The 17834-nt window shown below is 47.3% G+C and overlaps 1 protein-coding gene across 1 annotated transcript in view; it reads right to left on the minus strand.

Moving 5' to 3' along the window:
• Patronin (calmodulin-regulated spectrin-associated protein patronin) overlaps positions 1–17834 on the minus strand; it is a 195599-nt gene that overhangs the window by 19916 nt on the left and 157849 nt on the right. Inside the window, exons 22-25 of the mRNA XM_069329901.1 lie at positions 6634–6841; positions 5975–6100; positions 1891–1998; positions 1450–1629 (exon numbers count right to left, since the gene is read on the minus strand). Of these exons, the coding sequence (XP_069186002.1) occupies positions 1450–1629; positions 1891–1998; positions 5975–6100; positions 6634–6841 (622 nt within the window). The remainder of the gene's footprint in view (positions 1–1449; positions 1630–1890; positions 1999–5974; positions 6101–6633; positions 6842–17834) is intronic.

The following is a 17834-nucleotide window of genomic DNA, read 5'->3' on the forward strand; positions in this document are numbered from 1 at the left end:
TATATATATATATATATATATATATATATATATATATATATATATGTGTATATATATATATATGTGTATATATATATATATATATATATATATATATATATATATATATATATATATATATATATATATATATACACATATATATATATATACACATATATATATATATATATATGTGTATATATATATATATATATATATATATATATATATATATATATATATATATATATATATATATATAAAATAGTTTTCCATATACACACAAATGCTAATGAAAAACCTGATAACTGAGATTCTACTGCATTACAAAACAATGAATTTTTATACATGATATAACATACTTCTTGTACGGAGTCCTGTCAGCAAAGAAACAAAAAATTAATGTTATAACTTATTACATTTTTTCCATACTCATTACCTGGAGGAGTTGATGTTTGACAATGATCAGTATTAGTCCTATCAAACCCCCTTTCAAAGAAATCCTAAAAAATTTTACTATTCAATATTTATTAGAACATTATGCTCAATATTAATGTTTCAACAGTTTGTCTACTTCAAATACTGTACATAACTTTTTGCCAAGACTTTGGAAACATATTTTTACATATAAATTTTTTTCCTGGACAACTGATCAGAATGATATTTACAAGAAGAAAAGGCAGTGCAGAAAACAACGAGTACATTATTCACATGTTGAAGACAACCAGCCTATACTAGAACCCGCACTTACATCTCTAAATCACTTCAACCCATTGAGCAAACTATGTTTGTTCCTTATCAGTGTGGTTAAAAGCAATACGAGTTACAAGTAGGCATTAGTCAACACTAACTGAATATTATAGGAAGGTTTGGGAATTATCAGGGGAAAGCACCAAGCCATTACGACTATATAGCAATTGGAAGGGATAAGGATGATGATTTGGGATGGGATGGGGTGAAGGAATTGTGCCCAACCACTTGGACGGTTGGGGATTGAACGCCGACCTGCATGAAGCGAGACTGTTGCTCTACCGTCCAGCCCAAGAGAGGACTGAATATGAAGACAATCTACGAATCAATAATTTTGAGCCTCAATGTTCTCAGATCTGTGAAATTCCCTTAACAAATATAACCAAATATTTACTCAAGACATGCAGCTTACACATTAATTCTAAATCAACTTTCTTTTGCAGTGATTATAAAGAATAAACAGTGGCATATGCAAATAACAAGACTATCACATGCTATTATGTCTATAACTTACACACAAGTCTCTGCTGGGAATTATTCACATTTTAGCCTGTTAGTATGAGGATGATGGCAGGAATAATTAAAATATTTACATCCACCACCAATATTTTAGAAGCTGATGAAGTAAAATCTACACTAAAGTTGTTCAAATTAGCCACCACCACCACCAGTAACTTGAGAAGGCAGAGTGATGCCTGCCTCTCAGGTGGGGCTTACCACTCAGATTGCCAGTTGACCGGTACTTTCTGTATCCTCCAGCTGAGCCACCATTGTTGTAAGAGGCAGTTCCTCGCCTCAGCCTAGGGACACCACCTTCCACGGCCAGGCTTGGCCGCCGCGCCTCATGTACACGGTAATCCTCACCATAATTGAGGCCATCACATTGGGACCGATATACTGTGGTGTGTGGGGCAGTGCCATTTGTAGCATACATATTGAAACATTTCACTTTCTCAACTTGAAATTTAAGCTAAAAAATCATTAGAAATATTTGAAAGTACAGATTAAGTATAGATTGGAGGAAGCAAAGATGGTTTAATTGGTTTTACACTTTAAGAAATAATTGCATATAATTCCCTGCTTCTTCCAACCTGAGTGGTGAATAAATTTCCAAAGCAATATAATACATGCAAACCACAAAAAGACAAAAAGACCTACGTGAAGGTTTCCTGCCATCCCCCCGGGTGATTGAGGAGTAACCAATAACAGAGGTGGGACGTCTGCCTGTGTGGCCACGGTCCAGGGTGCGGGTCGTGCTGGGATAGTCTAGTGGGTGGGGATAGATGTGCATACACGCCATAAGGCAATTAACAAAATACAGAACAAAAAAACATAAGTGAATACAGTACAGTACTTAAGAAGATAGAACAAAAATAAATAAATAAAACTGGTGCATGAAGAAGATGCTCATACCTTTTCCTACTTAATAAAATCTGCATAAAAATTACTATATCAACAGTTTTATCAATTTACAAATTGGTAGACATCATAAGAATTGAAAAAAACTTATGAGCATCATCTTTGAGTTCCAAGGCACAAGAAGATCATACTAAACTATTCTGGCTATGCAACACTTACACTACCTATTCCTGCATTAACAACTTGCTTCCACCAGCTCAAACTGCAAAAGCTTCAGCAGGGACATACTTATACTAAAAAATTACAGGTAAAATGCTACGTAATTTTCACAGATTAAAATTGAAGTAGAAAATTAAGTAACTATAATAAAACAAGTCGGAGCCGGTCGGCCGAGCGGACAGCACGCTGGACTTGTGATCCTGTGGTCCTGGGTTCGATCCCAGGCGCCGGCGAGAAACAATGGGCAGAGTTTCTTTCACCCTATGCCCCTGTTACCTAGCAGTAAAATAGGTACCTGGGTGTTAGTCAGCTGTCACGGGCTGCTTCCTGGGGGTGGAGGCCTGCATGAAACACTGGTGTGAATAACTGTATGATGGTAGGAGCAATGTTGGCGAATATAATGTTGGAGGAGGGAGGGCTGGCTGGGTGTGACGGCTCACACTCGCGGTGTTCTGAATGTGTTGATGGTGAATGTATATAGTGTGTGACAGTGTATAGTCTGTAAATAGATTGTATATATACATAAATTAGCATGATGTATGGTAAATATGTGCAACATATGTGTACACAAGTGTCATGCATGTAACAGTGTCCTCGGACAGTACGGATGTTTTACTGCCATAATATAGTGTACGTGTTCATTATACATAGGATTAGCACCCAAAAACAAATAAAATGTATTTGGAACTGTGCGCAAAAAATGAACAAAACTATATTCACGGCAACTCGCGTACCCCGCCCCGGGCGCCCTACTGGCCCCGGGAGCATACGTCATGGGCAAACGGGGAATGACGACGTCACACGCCAATTTACGGACCCCATAGCAGCCAAAGAAAGTACAATTTTGAAAAAAAATTGACATACCCATACTGAAGGAAGGGTTTTTGACACTTTAAAAAACCAAATCATTTTTTCAAGAGAATTTATTTCCTGCGCACGGGGGGGGAGGGGGGGTGTGTCATATTTGGAGGCGGCGCAGTTAAAGGGTTAATGTATTATCTGCTTTCAGAATGTTACTTTAAAAATTATTCTACTATGTAGTTAAATTCAATATTTAGAAAATTACTTAAAGATGCTATAATCTTGGCATTTTTTATTTTTTTGTTTATTTAGAATTTTTATTTTCTTTCAATTTTCTTTTGGGTTAAAAAAAAATTAAATTTGTGTTGGAGCTTTATCTTCCCAGTTAAATTTTGTAAACAACTGTTCATAAGAATTAGACGTTTCTGTATGTTATGCACATGAATGAAAGTGATTCAGGACCCTTAATTTTTGTTGCTTAACCAAGACCATCCAGTACACAAATTACTACTGTTAATTATAATCTTAATTATAATTGTAAACATGTGTAGTTAATTTTTTCAGTTCAATTTACTTGTTGTCACATCACAGAGCACACCCAAAAAAAACTGGTTCACAACAAATTCCATATACAGTACAAATGTTACAAATTTCTAATTAATTCAAGTTATCCAAGAGGGATGAAGCTGTAGAAAAAAAAGCGTTGAATGTAATGAAACCCCCATTTACTGGGCGAGACCTGGAGGCTCTCTGGAACTATATCGGGCTAATGTGTATATATTAAATTGTGGCAACAGTCGATCAATGGAGTTCTAGGCATACCGGGGACCACGAGCCAGACCCTGGCCCCCCTCAGAGAGGCACGAGGAGCAATGGCACATAGACACCCCCACATAGTTGGAAGCAGTCTATGTCTGCCATTTACCAGGTCAGGCACCCAGAAAGGTAGGAATCCCAAAACAAACTACAGCTGGTGAAAAATTGCTTACTGATAGCTGAACAACCAAGCAGAACTCCCCAAACAAGCATGACATCAACACAGCTGTCTGCACAACCCCCCCCCCCCCCAATGTTAAAGGGGGAGCCCTCAGATCCCGCATTAGCTATCCACCCTCAGTTCAGAGCCCGAATATCAAAAATGCAAAAAAAAAATGCCGACCAGAGAAAGGGACGGATGCCAGGGATCCTCCGGATCTCACCCTGACATTGGCATTTCATTACATTCAATGCTGGTTCTCTGTGGAGAGCCCCTTCGGCTACCCAGAGTCACTTAATCAAAGATAAAGTAAAAGAGGGACTTACCCAGAAGGCAGCCCCTACTTGCTCCTCAACTCAAAGTTGAGACAACTGGTTGCAACATGCGACCCAAGGGTACACACGCCCGAGAAGGGTCAGGAACTTGGACCCTGTTCAACCTCCAAAAGCCCGTGCCCGAATAAGAGCCCAGGACATATTACAAAAACAGCAGCCAAAGCCCCGAACTTACGTCATAGGCACGGAGATAGACCGCAGGCTGGCTGAACCAAATAATCCTGCAGGCAAACTGGGAAACCCGCACCCTGAACCAGGTTAGAGGGGAAACTGGGTCAACCCAAAGCATGTCTACAGCCATGGAGGCCGTGGCACGCAAGTAACGGCAAAGAGCCACAATCGGACACAAAACATGATACACCCCCAGCCGAACCAACCAAGCATCAACAACCCAATGACCCCTCTGGAAAGCAGCAGTCTCATTCTTTGCCAGAAAAGAAGGAGACTGCTGCAAACGAACAAACTGACCACCAGGACCGAAAGAGCAGAAACCCCTGGGCTGGAGAAGAGCATGAAGCTCTCCGACCTGACACCCCAGAGGTCAATGCCAACAAGACAAGATCCTTAGAAAAACCGTTCTGAACCAAAGGGGCCACCACAAACTGAGGAGAAGATAGAAAAGAGAAGAGAAAGCATCCAGTTTAAAGACCAGAAAAGCTCAGGTGGCATATGAGCAGGCCGGAGATGAAACAACGCCCGAGAAAGCTTGTGGAACGGAGCAAAAGTGACATCCAGCCCGAACGCAAGCTGAAGCGGCTTCACCAGCACCACATAATACAAGGCAACAGTATTCGGCATAAGATGACGGTCCTGAAACAACCAAGAGAGAAAGAACAAAACAACCTGATCAGGCATGATAAACCCGCATCAAAAAGACCAGACCCGAAGAGCGGAGGAGAAGATTGAACCAGCCACATACCGGACCGGACCGATCCGCTGAAAGAGGCAGAGTCGTGGGAAGACCCCTCGGGTTCGGACACCCCCAAGTTTGGGTCCCTATAACCCAAATGGGGCAGCTGTGGGGCATCCGGAAGGGTAACCAACCAAGTGTGTTGCAGCAACCTAAACCTCACAGTGGCTGTGATGACGTCATGCTTGTTTGCTTGTTTTCTGATAGAGGCGTTCTGCTTGCTCTTCGGCTTTCAGTTAGCAATTTTTCACCAGCTGTAGTTTGTTTGGGATTCCTACCTTTCTGGTTGCCTGACCTGTTAGATGACACACACAGACGGCTTCCAACTACACGGGGGTGTCAATAAGGCCATTGTTCCTCGTGCCTTCCTGAGGGAACCAGGAGCTCATGGTTCCCAGTAGGCTAAGCACTCCTTTGATTGACTGTTGCCAGGTGATGACTGTTGACTGTTCTTGCCGATATATACACATCAGCCCTGTATTGCTCAGGGGGAGCCGAAGGGACTCTCCACAGAAGATAACTATAACAGTTCATAATTAAGATATCGACTTTCAATGACAACAGTAATAACTACAGTACACTAATATCAATAAAAATGATCTGCATGGAGTAACTATCATATTTACTGAAGAGAGTGATTACCTCCAGCTAGGCTGCCGCTGGATCCACGAGAGCCAGCTGCACGTGTCAGTGACTGTGAAGAGCCCCACCGCCCGCTGCTCTTCCTCATGCTGCCAGATCTGCTGCCTTCGCCTCTCCTCCCAACTTCTACAACACCACACACAACACCACACATAAGCAAATGTGCAGGTGCACATGGCAAGCCATGCTCAAATCCTTGCCTTTTTAACAGTTACTTCAAGGATACAGACTAAATCGTTCATGTTAAGAAATCAAAGGAGAGAGAGTGGATGGTGCATTTCAATTGATGGTAGGCTTAAGTAAGCTGCACAAGCATCGTATTCAACAATGCCAAACAAGCTCAAGCAGCTTGACACCAATGTAAACTGTGTCATATTATGATGCTTGCAAATTCAGGTCAGTATATAATTGTCTATTAATTTTAATATACAATATAAAATGCTCCAATTAGTTCCACTAGATAAGAGTAGATTAAATAATTCACAATAGTTACAGTAAAAAAAAAAATGCATGCATGCATGCTAGTGCCTCTAATGATATACCATCACACACTTACCTGAACTTGCTTTTAAAAGGCAGCCAAGCATCCTTAATTCAAAGATATATAAAAATAACAATAAAACAGGCACCTAACTTCCTTGTATCATACTGTCACTTACCACCAGCAATGTTCTGAGAGCTCCCCTTCTTGCCACGACTTGGTGTCAGTTCTCCATCAGGAGTATCTGACACAGATGATCCAGCCATAGTCTTGGGGCGTGGTCTACTGCCTCCAGGTGGCTTGTTTCTTAATCGAACTGATGGCTTTCCATGTGAAGAACTAGGAGGATCTGGACTTAACCCAGGTGGAGGTTCATAGTATCGGCCCTACGGACACACAATATCTACATGAGTGCCTTCAAATAAATTAATGACAAAAAAGAATAATGGGTTAACACTGACTAAATACAAATTATTAAAACAGTAATGCACCACATGCTAAGCAAAGCAATCACAGGCACTATATATAATGCAAAACTCACATTACAATAACAAAAATGTGTGCATGTGTGTCTGTGTAGTTATCTAAGTGTATTTACAGGATGAGAGCAACACTCATTATATCCCATCTTCTCTATAATCTGTCAATAACGCTTTGAAGCTTCCAATGGTTCTGGCAAACATTAACTTTAATTATTTCATCTGTCTACTACTGTTTGCCGAAGATCATTTATGTATGTTTTCTGGCACCTGTTTTCAAAGCTAGAATTTATGGCCTCTTGTTGTCATGTTGCAGATTTAAATAGTTCTTCCAATATCGTCAACTTTGATCACAATTTTGTATGTGATCGTGTCACCTATTTCTTGTCCACTATTTTTTGCACATATTACGCTTCCATTTTCTTATACCTCTTGCTTTTTAGGGCGAGGAGCCATTTAAAAGCATATCTTCTCACCCATTTATATTATGGATACCATGCAACTGCTGCATATTCTTAGATCTCACCCAAGTAGTGACATTTGTTGTTAATAATTTTCCATTCATATATTTAAGAGCACAGCATCACCGAAAAATGTCAAAATAAATATATAACTGCTATTATTTAGCGATGACAGTATTACAGATGACCCCTGACTGTGATAAAAATGACCAGGATTGTGATAATAGCAGGATTGTTGTGATAATTAGCACTGTTGGAGGAGTGATGCTGAGGGACGGAGGGAGATAGCATCATTTACTGACTGTGTGGCCACCTGTTATTGTCTGCATTCACCATACAAGCTCAGTGGTTTTCTATGGTGAACACAAATGTCGATACTTACATATAATGAGTGCATTAGTGTAATAAAAGCAAAAGGATTATGTTGGGAGGAGCCATTTGGGTGATGGAGGTGGCGTCGTCTGCATGACTTGTCTAGCTGTGTAGAGGGTGGCCACTATGCTCCTTGGGCACCCTACAAGCTTAGGTGTTCAGTTACGGTGCATACAGCATGCAGATACTTGTATATAATATGTGTATATAGTGTAATAACACTGCAAACAATATTGTTGGGGGATAAATTTAGTATGTGTGACCTTGAATGTGTGAGGGAGGCAGCCGCCAGCTGAGTGAGTGTAGCAACGTCTCTTAGTGCCTGAACTAACTATATCAGCTTAGTTGTACAGTTGTGTTGAACATGTAGATACTTATATATAATGTCTGTATATAGTGAATAAAATAAAAAACTGGATGGTGGGAGGGGAAAGTGGGCGAGTGAGGCGTTGTTGAGGGAGTCGCAACGAGTGGCTGGCTGAGTGAGACGATCACTCCTCGTTGCTTTTCGACTCGCAATACTAACTTAAGAGGTTCGTTATGGTGAACAAAGCACGCAGATACTTATATATAACCTGTGTATAGAGAGTAATAACAGCAAAACTATTTGTTTATTGTTTTATGAACATAATAATTGAATCACTAATATGCACACCATACTTTTGAGTATAGCGATGATTCACCCCTTTTATTATATAAATATATTACAATACACACTATTGAATAATATTACTGCAAAAAACTAAGAAAAAATCAGACACATTGAAATAATTAGGTAATAATATCTTTGTGGCAACTCCCACCTGTCAGCTCGAGTGACGCTGACCGACTCTGACGAGCCCTCTGTCAACGCCCAAATTTTGCCAGACTTCCTTGGCCTATTGTGTCAAAAATATGCCACCTATGATTTTTTTCCCGTGCTCAGGGAACACAAATTAACATTTTTAGAAGACGAAATAACTTTAGAATTTTTTTTCATGCACACTGGGGTTTAAATCTCCTCAGGACCCCTTAGCAGATTAAGGGTTAACAACCAGGTACCCAAACTGTTGGGTGAACAGAGGCTACAGTTAAGGATTGGCACCTGATCAATCCTCCCCAGCCAGAACACGAACCCAGGCCAAAGCACTCGCGAGGCGCCGGCGAGTTTTACCACTGCCACACGGAGACTGACCATACAATTCGTAAGATGAATGTGGCTTGGCTTCATTTACTCATCACTTCATTACATTATATTTATCCCCATACAATTCCATTTCCAATGTATTGCTCCATGCACTTATCTTGTTAAGGTCATTATGATAGTATGACAGCCAACTAATCTTTTACTCATCCCAGTAGCCTAGCATCAACCACAAACATGTTCAAACACACTATCCATTCAGGCAGACTTTTTTATGGACATTACTGGCACTAATGCAAAACCTTGTTGGACTAAACTATTGACACTCCTCTGCTCCGATTCATTGTTTAACACTGCTCTGACCTTTTATATAAAAAATCAAGCTTTGATAATTATTATGTCTTTTTCTGTGGAGAGCCCCTTCAGCTCTCCAGAGATATACCGGGCTGATGTGTATACTGTATATTAGACTGTGGCAAGAGTCAATCGAAGGAGTTCTAGGCCTACCGGGGACTAGATCCAGAACCTGGCCCCCTCAAGAGGGGCACGAGGAGCAATGGCCTAAAGACACCCCTGCATAATTGGAAGCAGTCTTTGTCTGCCATCTACCAGTTCAGGCACCCAGAAAGGTAGGAATTCCAAAACAAACTACTGCTGATCAAATAAACTGAAAGCCGAACTAACAACAGGTGAACCCCAATCAGACCCAAGGAAACAAGTATGACGTCACCACAAACGCCGCGCATCCATCTGTGCAAACCCCCCCTCCCCGGGAGGAGGACTGGGGGATTCCCAGACCTCCATGCCGGCAATTCTCCTCAGTTCAAGAGGCTGTTGTGTTGGTGACGGTCTATCGCTCTGGCTCCACTCTTTGCGCAGTGCTGCAGTGCGGTGTTGTTGCTCTGTTTTGTTGAGAGCAACAGACGTAACAAAAAAGTACTGCCCAGCAAATACACAGCGAAACTATGACGTTGGTAAAACGTCTGAACAAGTTTTAACACCCAACAAGTTATAACAACCAATATATCAAGTTGTAACAACATTCTAATATGTCATTAACACGTTAAGCCAAGATGTAAGAACTTTATTACAAGTTGTAACAAGCAGAAAATAGGGACTGTTACGGTTGTGTTTCCAGGGTGGGGCTGCATGCACCTGGGGACGCCTTCCGTAGGTGCCCTGTAAGTACTGCCTTTGCGGCCTCAGGGTTATCTTCCACGAGCCGTTCAAGCGCAGCTACCTCCGTGTGGTTCTGTCGCTGCTCGGTGATTGCCCGCCCTTGGGGGTTCAGCTGGGGTGGTTCTTACTCCTGTTTTCCCTTGGGTTAGGAGGTAGTTTCGTCGCTGGCTGGGGCACGAGGTAGCTGTGCAGCTGTCTGATGTACGCATAACGACCGGTTCTGCTCACCTGGAGACGTTGTGCTTTTGCGGGGTTTTTCATTTTTTTTTTTTTTGCTGTTTTGCCTGGCGGGGGTCTGCCAGGTGTGGTGGTAGGACCACTGGTAGGTTTTTGGTGGCCCTCCACTAGGTCCCCATGATTGCAAACGTCGACAGGATTTTAGATTGTTTGCTTGGTAGCTCTGGGATAACCAGTTAGCAGTACCTCGCCTAGGCTTCCCTTAGCAATCAGCCTAAGGGCCTTGGCTAGCATCAGGCCTAAGGGCCTGACTCTCGCCTTGTACGAGTTTGAAAGTTGCTCTGTCCCCATGTTTTTGGGCGACACTCACAGTCTGCCTCCGCCTTGCTGCTTATTGGGGTCAGTGACATCTATGACCCGGAATCCTGCGAGTGGTGTTCTTTGCTTGTATTACATTCACCCAGTCCACTGAGACTGATATTTGGGTGCAAGCAGCTTTAGCGTTGCATGCAAGGTTTAAATTGCAGCAACGTGCGAGGTTGGTTGCCTTTCCAGATGCCCTGCAGCTGCCCACGCTGAATTATACTGGTAGTGAGACTCGGGTGGCTTCGGGGATTGCCCCATCCAGATCGGTGGCGGAGGCATTCGAGCCTGGTCCTCCTGCCGGAGCTATTGGGCCACACCAGCGGGCCCCCTTCATCCCTGCTTTTCCGGTGGTTTCTGCTTTTTGTCCAAAGGCACAGTGTCTGGAGGACGCCTCAGCCCCAGGTCCTGACTTGGAGAATTTATAGCTGCCTGGATGGTGTCTCTGGACCTCCGGGATGCATATTGGCTTTATAATTTTATTGTACATGTCCCGATTCATTCAGGGTTCAGTGGCTGGCTCGGTTTTGTTGTGGGGCAACAAGCTTAACGCTTTCGTTGCTTTCCATTCAGCTTGAATCTGGCACCTCGAGTGTTCACACTCCTTACTGGGTCGTGGTGACCTGTTTGCTTCTGTTAGGGGTTCGGATTATGGCTTACCTTGACGACTGGCTGGTGAGGGCTCCCAGCCAGTCCGCGTGTCTGCTCGCCAGGGATATGGTTCTTTCCCAGCTCACCGGGTTCAAGTTTATGGTGAACTGGAGAAAGTCCCTTTTGGTTCCCTCTCAGGTTCGGACTTGGCTGGGTCTGGTGTGGGACTCTCGGACCGCTTCCTTGTCTCTCCCTCCTGCGACACTGTTGCGGCTGCGATCCCGTCTTCGGCTGTTTTTGGAAGGCACCCGGGTCACACGTTGGTTGTTTGAGCGGCTGTGCGAGAGCCTGAACTTTGTCGTACTGGTCAACCCATGGGGTCAGATCTGGCTTCGGCGAATGTTCTGGTTTCTTCAGGGTTGTCCCTTCTGCCGCTCTCGTGATCGATGGGTTCGGATCCCGGGAGCCTTGCGTCGGCTGCTGCATCGCCAGCTTCCTCTGCAGGTTTTTTGGGGTTCGGTGTCGTGGCGTCTCCGAGCCCTCGCTCGATGTGTTCAAGGATGCCTCGTCTCTTGGCTGGGGTTTTGTGACAAGTGCTCACCAGGCCGGCCAGGGTCGGTGGGGTCCGTCCTTCCATCGAGCTCACAGCACGGGAGTTTGCAGCGTTGCGGCATTCGCTTCAGAGGATTTAGATTGCTCAAGAAGCAACAATCTGGTTCCATTCGGACTACTCCCCCAGTGGTTCATTGCCTGAATCGCGGGGGTTCGAGGCGGTCCTTGGTTCTTTGGAGCTGGTCTCTTTGGGTGACTCATCTGCAGAGTTCTTGGGGTTTGGCTCTCCTGGCGGTTCATGTTCAGGTGTCAAACGTCCTGGCAGACGGCCTGTCTCGATTCATTCCCCTTTCCACGGAATGGACGGTCGACGCCCACTTATTCAGTTGGCTCTGCCAGATGTACGGGCACCCATAGCCTGGTGGATAGGGGCCTCGTAGCCTGGTGGATACCGCGCAGGACTCGTAATTCTGTGGCGCGGGTTCGATTCCCGCACGAGGCAGAAACAAATGGGCAAAGTTTCTTTCACCCTGAATGCCCCTGTTACCTAGCAGTAAATAGGTACCTGGGAGTTAGTCAGCTGTCACGGGCTGCTTCCTGGGGGTGGAGGCCTGGTCGAGGACCGGGCCGCGGGGACACTAAAAAGCCCCGAAATCATCTCAAGATAACCTCAAGATAACCCAGAGGTGGACCTATTGGCATCTTCTTGAGGTTATCTTGAGATGATTTCGGGGCTTTTAGTGTCCCCGCGGCCTGTTCCTCGACCAGGCCTCCACCCCCTGGAAGCAGCCCGTGACAGCTGACTAACACCCAGGTACCTATTTTACTGCTAGGTAATAGGGGCATAGAGTGAAAGAAACTCTGCCCATTGTTTCTCGCCGGCGCCTGGGATCGAACCCAGGACCACAGAATCACAAGCCCCGCGTGCTGTCTGCTCGGCCGACCAGCATCGGCGTAGTCGAGGCGTCTTCCAGTTTATGTGGTGCCCTTCCCAGACTGCGAAGGCTGTTTGGGTCGATGCCTTTCAGCTGAAACTGGTCGAGGCGGAGTTACCTGTACCTCTTCCCTCCGGTCCGTTTGTTACTCCGGATCCTAGCTCGGTTGGAGACATACTTACCAAGGGAGAGTAGTCCTGTTGGCTCCTTGGTGGATGGGCCAGCCTTGGTATCAGGCGCTTCTTGCTCGATGTTCGAACCCAAGGGCCTTCCCGCGGCTCCGTCTCTTTCAGCAGAACGGTCCGGACCGTTACGTGGCTGGTTCGATCTTCTCCTCCACTCTTCGCGTCTGATCTTTATGATGCAGGTGTATCACCACTTGTATGGTGATCAGGTGGCTTAGTTGATGGTGTTCCACCTGCGAGTTTCGTCTAGACGGCAGTATGAAATTTCCTGGCGGTCCTTTCAGCAATTTTTGCCTCTTCGTAGGTTGTCTTCGATTTCTGAGCGGGCTGTTTTGGCCTCTCTCTCTCAGTTGTTTCAGGACCGTCACCTTGAGCCAAATACTGTCGCCTCGTTTCGTGCGGTGCTGGCGGAGCCGCTGCAACTTGCCTTTGGGGTGGATGTCACTTCTGCTCCGTTACGCAAGCTTTCTCAGGGGGTTGTTTCACTTCCGGCCTGCTCATGCACCGCCTGAGCCATCCAGGTTGTTGGACCGGGTGCTCTCTTCTCCTCAGTTTATGGTGGTCCCTTACCTCAGGACTGTTTTAGTTTCTAAGACTTTTTTCTTGTTAACATTGGCCTCTGGGGGTCGGGTTGGGGAGCTTCATGCTCTCCTCCGCCGCAGGGGTTTCTGCTCTTTCGGTCCTGGTGGTCGTTTCGTTTGTTTGCAGCCTTCTTCTTTTCTGGTGAAGAATCAGTCTGCTGCTTTCCGAAGGGGTTCTTGGGTTGTTGATGCTTGGTTGGTTCGGTCAGGGGTGCATCATGTTTTGTATCCAGTTGCGGCTCTTCGCCGGTATCTGCGCACCACGGCCTCGGTGGCAGGGGGACATGTTTTGGGTGGACCCAGTTTCCCTTCTTCCCTGTTCCAAGGCGTGGGTCTCCCAGGTTGTCCACAGGATTATTCGGTCTAGCCAGCCTGTGGTCTATCCCCGTGCCCACAACGTTAATAAGTTCGCGGCTTTGGCTGCTGTGTTTGGGAATATGTCCTGGGCTGACATTCGGGCAAGGGGCTTTTGGAGGTTGAACAGGTTCCTGGCACACGGTATCTCATTAATGTTCCTGGGCCTTCTCCGGCGTGTGTAGCCTTGGGTCGCAGATTGCAGCCATTTGTCTCTACTTCGAGTTGAAGACCGAGTGACGACTGCCTCCCGGGTAAGTCCTTTTTCTTTATCTTTGGTTAGGTAGCTACGGAGAGCCGAAGGGGCTCTCCACAGAAAACCAGCGTTGAATGTAATGAAACACCATTTTCTGGGCGAGACCCGGCGACTCCCCGGCATCCCTCCCTCCGGTCAGCACTTTTTTGCATTTTTTATATTCAGCCTCTGAACTGAGGAGCGTTGCCGGCATGGAGGTCTGGGACACCCTCTGTCCCCCTTCCGGGGAGGGGGGGGGGGGGGGGGAGGGGGTTGCGCAGGCAGATGCGTGGCGCTTGTGGTGACATCATACCTGTTTCCTTGGTTTTGATTGGGGAGTTCTGTTGCTAGTTTGGCTTTCGGTCTGCAATTTATTTGATCAGTAGTTTGTTTTGGAATTTCTACCTAGGGGAAGTCCCAGACCTTCCGCGCCGGCGATCCACACCCCAGTTCTGAGGCTGGATATCAAAAAAAGTTGACCGGAGGGAGGGATGCCGGGGACCCTCCGGGACTCACCCAGAAAAAGGCAATTCATTACATTCAACGCTGGTTTTCAGGGGGAGCCCCTACAGCTCCCCGGAGCTAACTACCCACAGAGGAAAGAATAGGGACTTACCCGAGAGGTGGTTGCTGCTCACTCCTCAACCCAAAAACGAGACAACTGGCTGCATCCGCCAACCCAAAGCGACACAGGCCCAAACGGGCCCAGGAATGTTTACAAGGTAACAAGCAGCCAGGACCCTGTTCGACCGCCAAAATCCCCATGCCCGAATGTCGGCCCAGGACATATTGCCAAAGACAGCGGCAAGAGCCGCGAACTTGCGGACGTCATGGTAACGGAGATAGACTGCAAGCTGGCTAGCCTTAATAACCCTGCGGATGACCTGGGAGACCCGCACCCTTGAACAGGGAAGAAGGGAAACCGGACCAACCCAAAGTGCATCCACGAACACAGAAGCCGTGGCGCGCAAATAACGGCGGAGAGTCGCAACTGGACACAAAACATGATGCACCCCCGGCCAAACCAAGCAAGCATCAACAACCCAAGGGCCCCTCGGGAACACAGAAATCGTATTCTTTGCCAGAAAAGAAGGAGACGGCTGCAGACGCACAAAACGATCACCCCCGACCGAAGAAGCAGAAACCTCTGCGCCGGAGGAGAGCATGAAGCTCACCCACCCAACACCTAGAGGCCAATGCCAACAGGAAAAGAGCCTTTGAAAAACAATCCGGAACCGAGGGGGCCACAATAAAATGAGGAGGAGAAAGAAAAGAGAGCACTCTGTCCAAAGACCAGGACGGCTTAGGTGGTGCATGAGCAGGCTGGAGGTGAAACAATGCCCGAGACAGCTTGCGAAACGATGCAGACGTGACATCAATACCGAAAGCAAGCTGAAGCAGCTCTGCCAGCGTCCCACGATATGAGGCGACAGTGTTAGGCGTAAGAAGACGGTCCTGAAACAACCAAGAGAGAAAGGACAACACCACCCTAACAAAGTGAAGTACAATGACGAAGACGTAAGAAGAACCGGAAGGATCGCCAGGAAACTTCATTCTGCCGCCATGACGAAGCCCACAGGTGGGACACTCATAAGGAAGCCACCTGATCACCATAGAGATGATGATAATCTCGAGTAAAAAATGCCATATGCGAAGACTCGAGGAGAAGATCGAACCAGCCATGTGACATACTGGGCCGATCTGTTGAAAGAGGCGGAGCTGCGGAAAAACCTCCGGGTTCGGACACCGAGCAAGCAGCGCCTGAAACCACTGCTGGGCCGGCCACCAAGGGGCCAAGAGGACAACTCTCCCCTGGTAAGTCTCTAAGCGAGTCAGGACCTTAGAGCAACAGCTGAACCGGGGGAAAGAGGTACAGGAACCCCCCACCTCGAACAGTCCTGCTGAAAGGCGTCGACCCTGATGGCCTCGCAGTCGGGAAAGGGCGCCACATACAGGGAAAGGCACCGTGACCACGCCAAAGCGAAGAGGTCCACCATGGGGCGTCTTAGTGTCTGGCAAAGCCAACAAAAGGAGTCGGCGTTGACCGTCCATTCCGTGGAGAGGGGAACGAAACGAGACAGGCCGTCGGCCAAGACGTTGGACACATCCCGCACGTGAACTACCAGGAGAGCCAAACCCCGAGAACTCAGCAGACGAGTCACCCGAAGCGACCAGCGCCAAAGAGCCAAGGACCCCATCGAACCCCTCCGGTTCAGACAATGAACCACCGGGGAGTAGTCCGAATGGAGCCGGATCGTTGACCCGCAGGCGACTGGAATTCTCCGAAGAGCAAACCACACTGCCGCGAACTCCCGCACAGTGCTGTGGGCTCGACGGAAGGACGGACCCCACCGACCCTGGCTGGCTTGGTGAGCACTGGTCACAAAGCCCCAGCTGAGAGACGACACGTCCATGAACACATCGAGCGAGAGTTCGGGTAGGCGCCACAGCACTGAACCCCGAAAAACCCGAACAGGACGCCAGCGACGCAGCAACCGACGCAAAGTCCCCAGGGTCCGAACCCAGCGATCGCGAGAGAGGCGGAAGGGACATCCCTGAAGGAACCAGAACAGCCGACGAAGAGAAACCCGACCCGGCGAGTAGACCAGCATCACAAAGTTCAGGCTCCCGCACAGACCCTCGACCAACCGCCGGGAGACCCGGGAGCCCCCAGAAACAGACACAAGAGGGACTGCAGCCCAGATGGGACTTCCTCCAGTTCACCAAGAACCCGAACCCAGTGAGCTGAGAAAGAACCAGATCCCTGGCTAGCAGACAAGCCGACTGGCTGCGAGTCCAAACCAGCCAGTCGTCGAGATAGGCCAACACCCGAACACCTAACAGACGCAGACGGGTCATCACGACCTGCGTGAGGCGCGTGAAAACGCAAGGTGCCAGGTTCAAACTGAACCGAAGGCAACGAAAGCGATAAGGACAAGGCCCCACAACAAAACCGAGCCAGTCCCTGAACCCCGGATGAAACGGGATGTGCCTATAAGCGTCCCAGGGACACCATCCAAGCGGCCGGCTCCAACAGGAGCCAAACCTGGGACAGTGTGGTCATCCAAAAGGAGGGACAATGAACCCAGGGGTTCAGATGGGACAAGTCTAGAATGCACCGCAGGTCTGCACAGTCCCGTTTAGCGACTGGAAACAGACGGGAAACCCATCTGAGGGACGTCGTCGTTTCGACCACGCCCAAGCGAATCCACTCCAAGATGACCTGACAGAGCGCAGGGAAAGAAGCCTGCCTTGCCAGCCCCGAACCACCCGCAGGGGGAGGGGCCACCCAACGCCACCAGAGGCCATGCGAAACAACCCGAAACGCCCACAAATCATGGGACCAGGCGTGAGCGAACAGCGCAAGCCTTCCCCCCATCACCCCGTCAATGGGGCGAACTGCTAAAGGGCCAGTGCCCCTTACAAGACCCCGAACCTCGCACAGAGCGAACACCACGCCGACCAGACGAAGGCAGGTCCAAAGGAGGCGCCAAACCCGAACCTGACACCAGTGGCCTACCACGACGAGAGGAACCCCAACCGAACAACCCTCAAACTCGCATGAAGCGAGGGGGGTACCCCGGGGTCACAGCCATCGGACCCATGCATCCCCTAGGGGATTCCCAGGGTCCGATGGGTAAAAATCTTTGTTTCTATCTTCATTCAACCGTTTTGGTTGTTCCAGATTCTATTTTACCCATTCCCTGTCTTCCTTTGATAGGTCTCTTCTTAGAGCATTTATCCTTAATTATTTTATTTTTCTTATATTGGAGTGGTGCTGCTTTATTTTGA

The sequence above is a fragment of the Procambarus clarkii genome, chromosome 23 (genome assembly GCF_040958095.1).
Source record: "Procambarus clarkii isolate CNS0578487 chromosome 23, FALCON_Pclarkii_2.0, whole genome shotgun sequence".
NCBI classification, from domain to species: domain Eukaryota; kingdom Metazoa; phylum Arthropoda; class Malacostraca; order Decapoda; family Cambaridae; genus Procambarus; species Procambarus clarkii.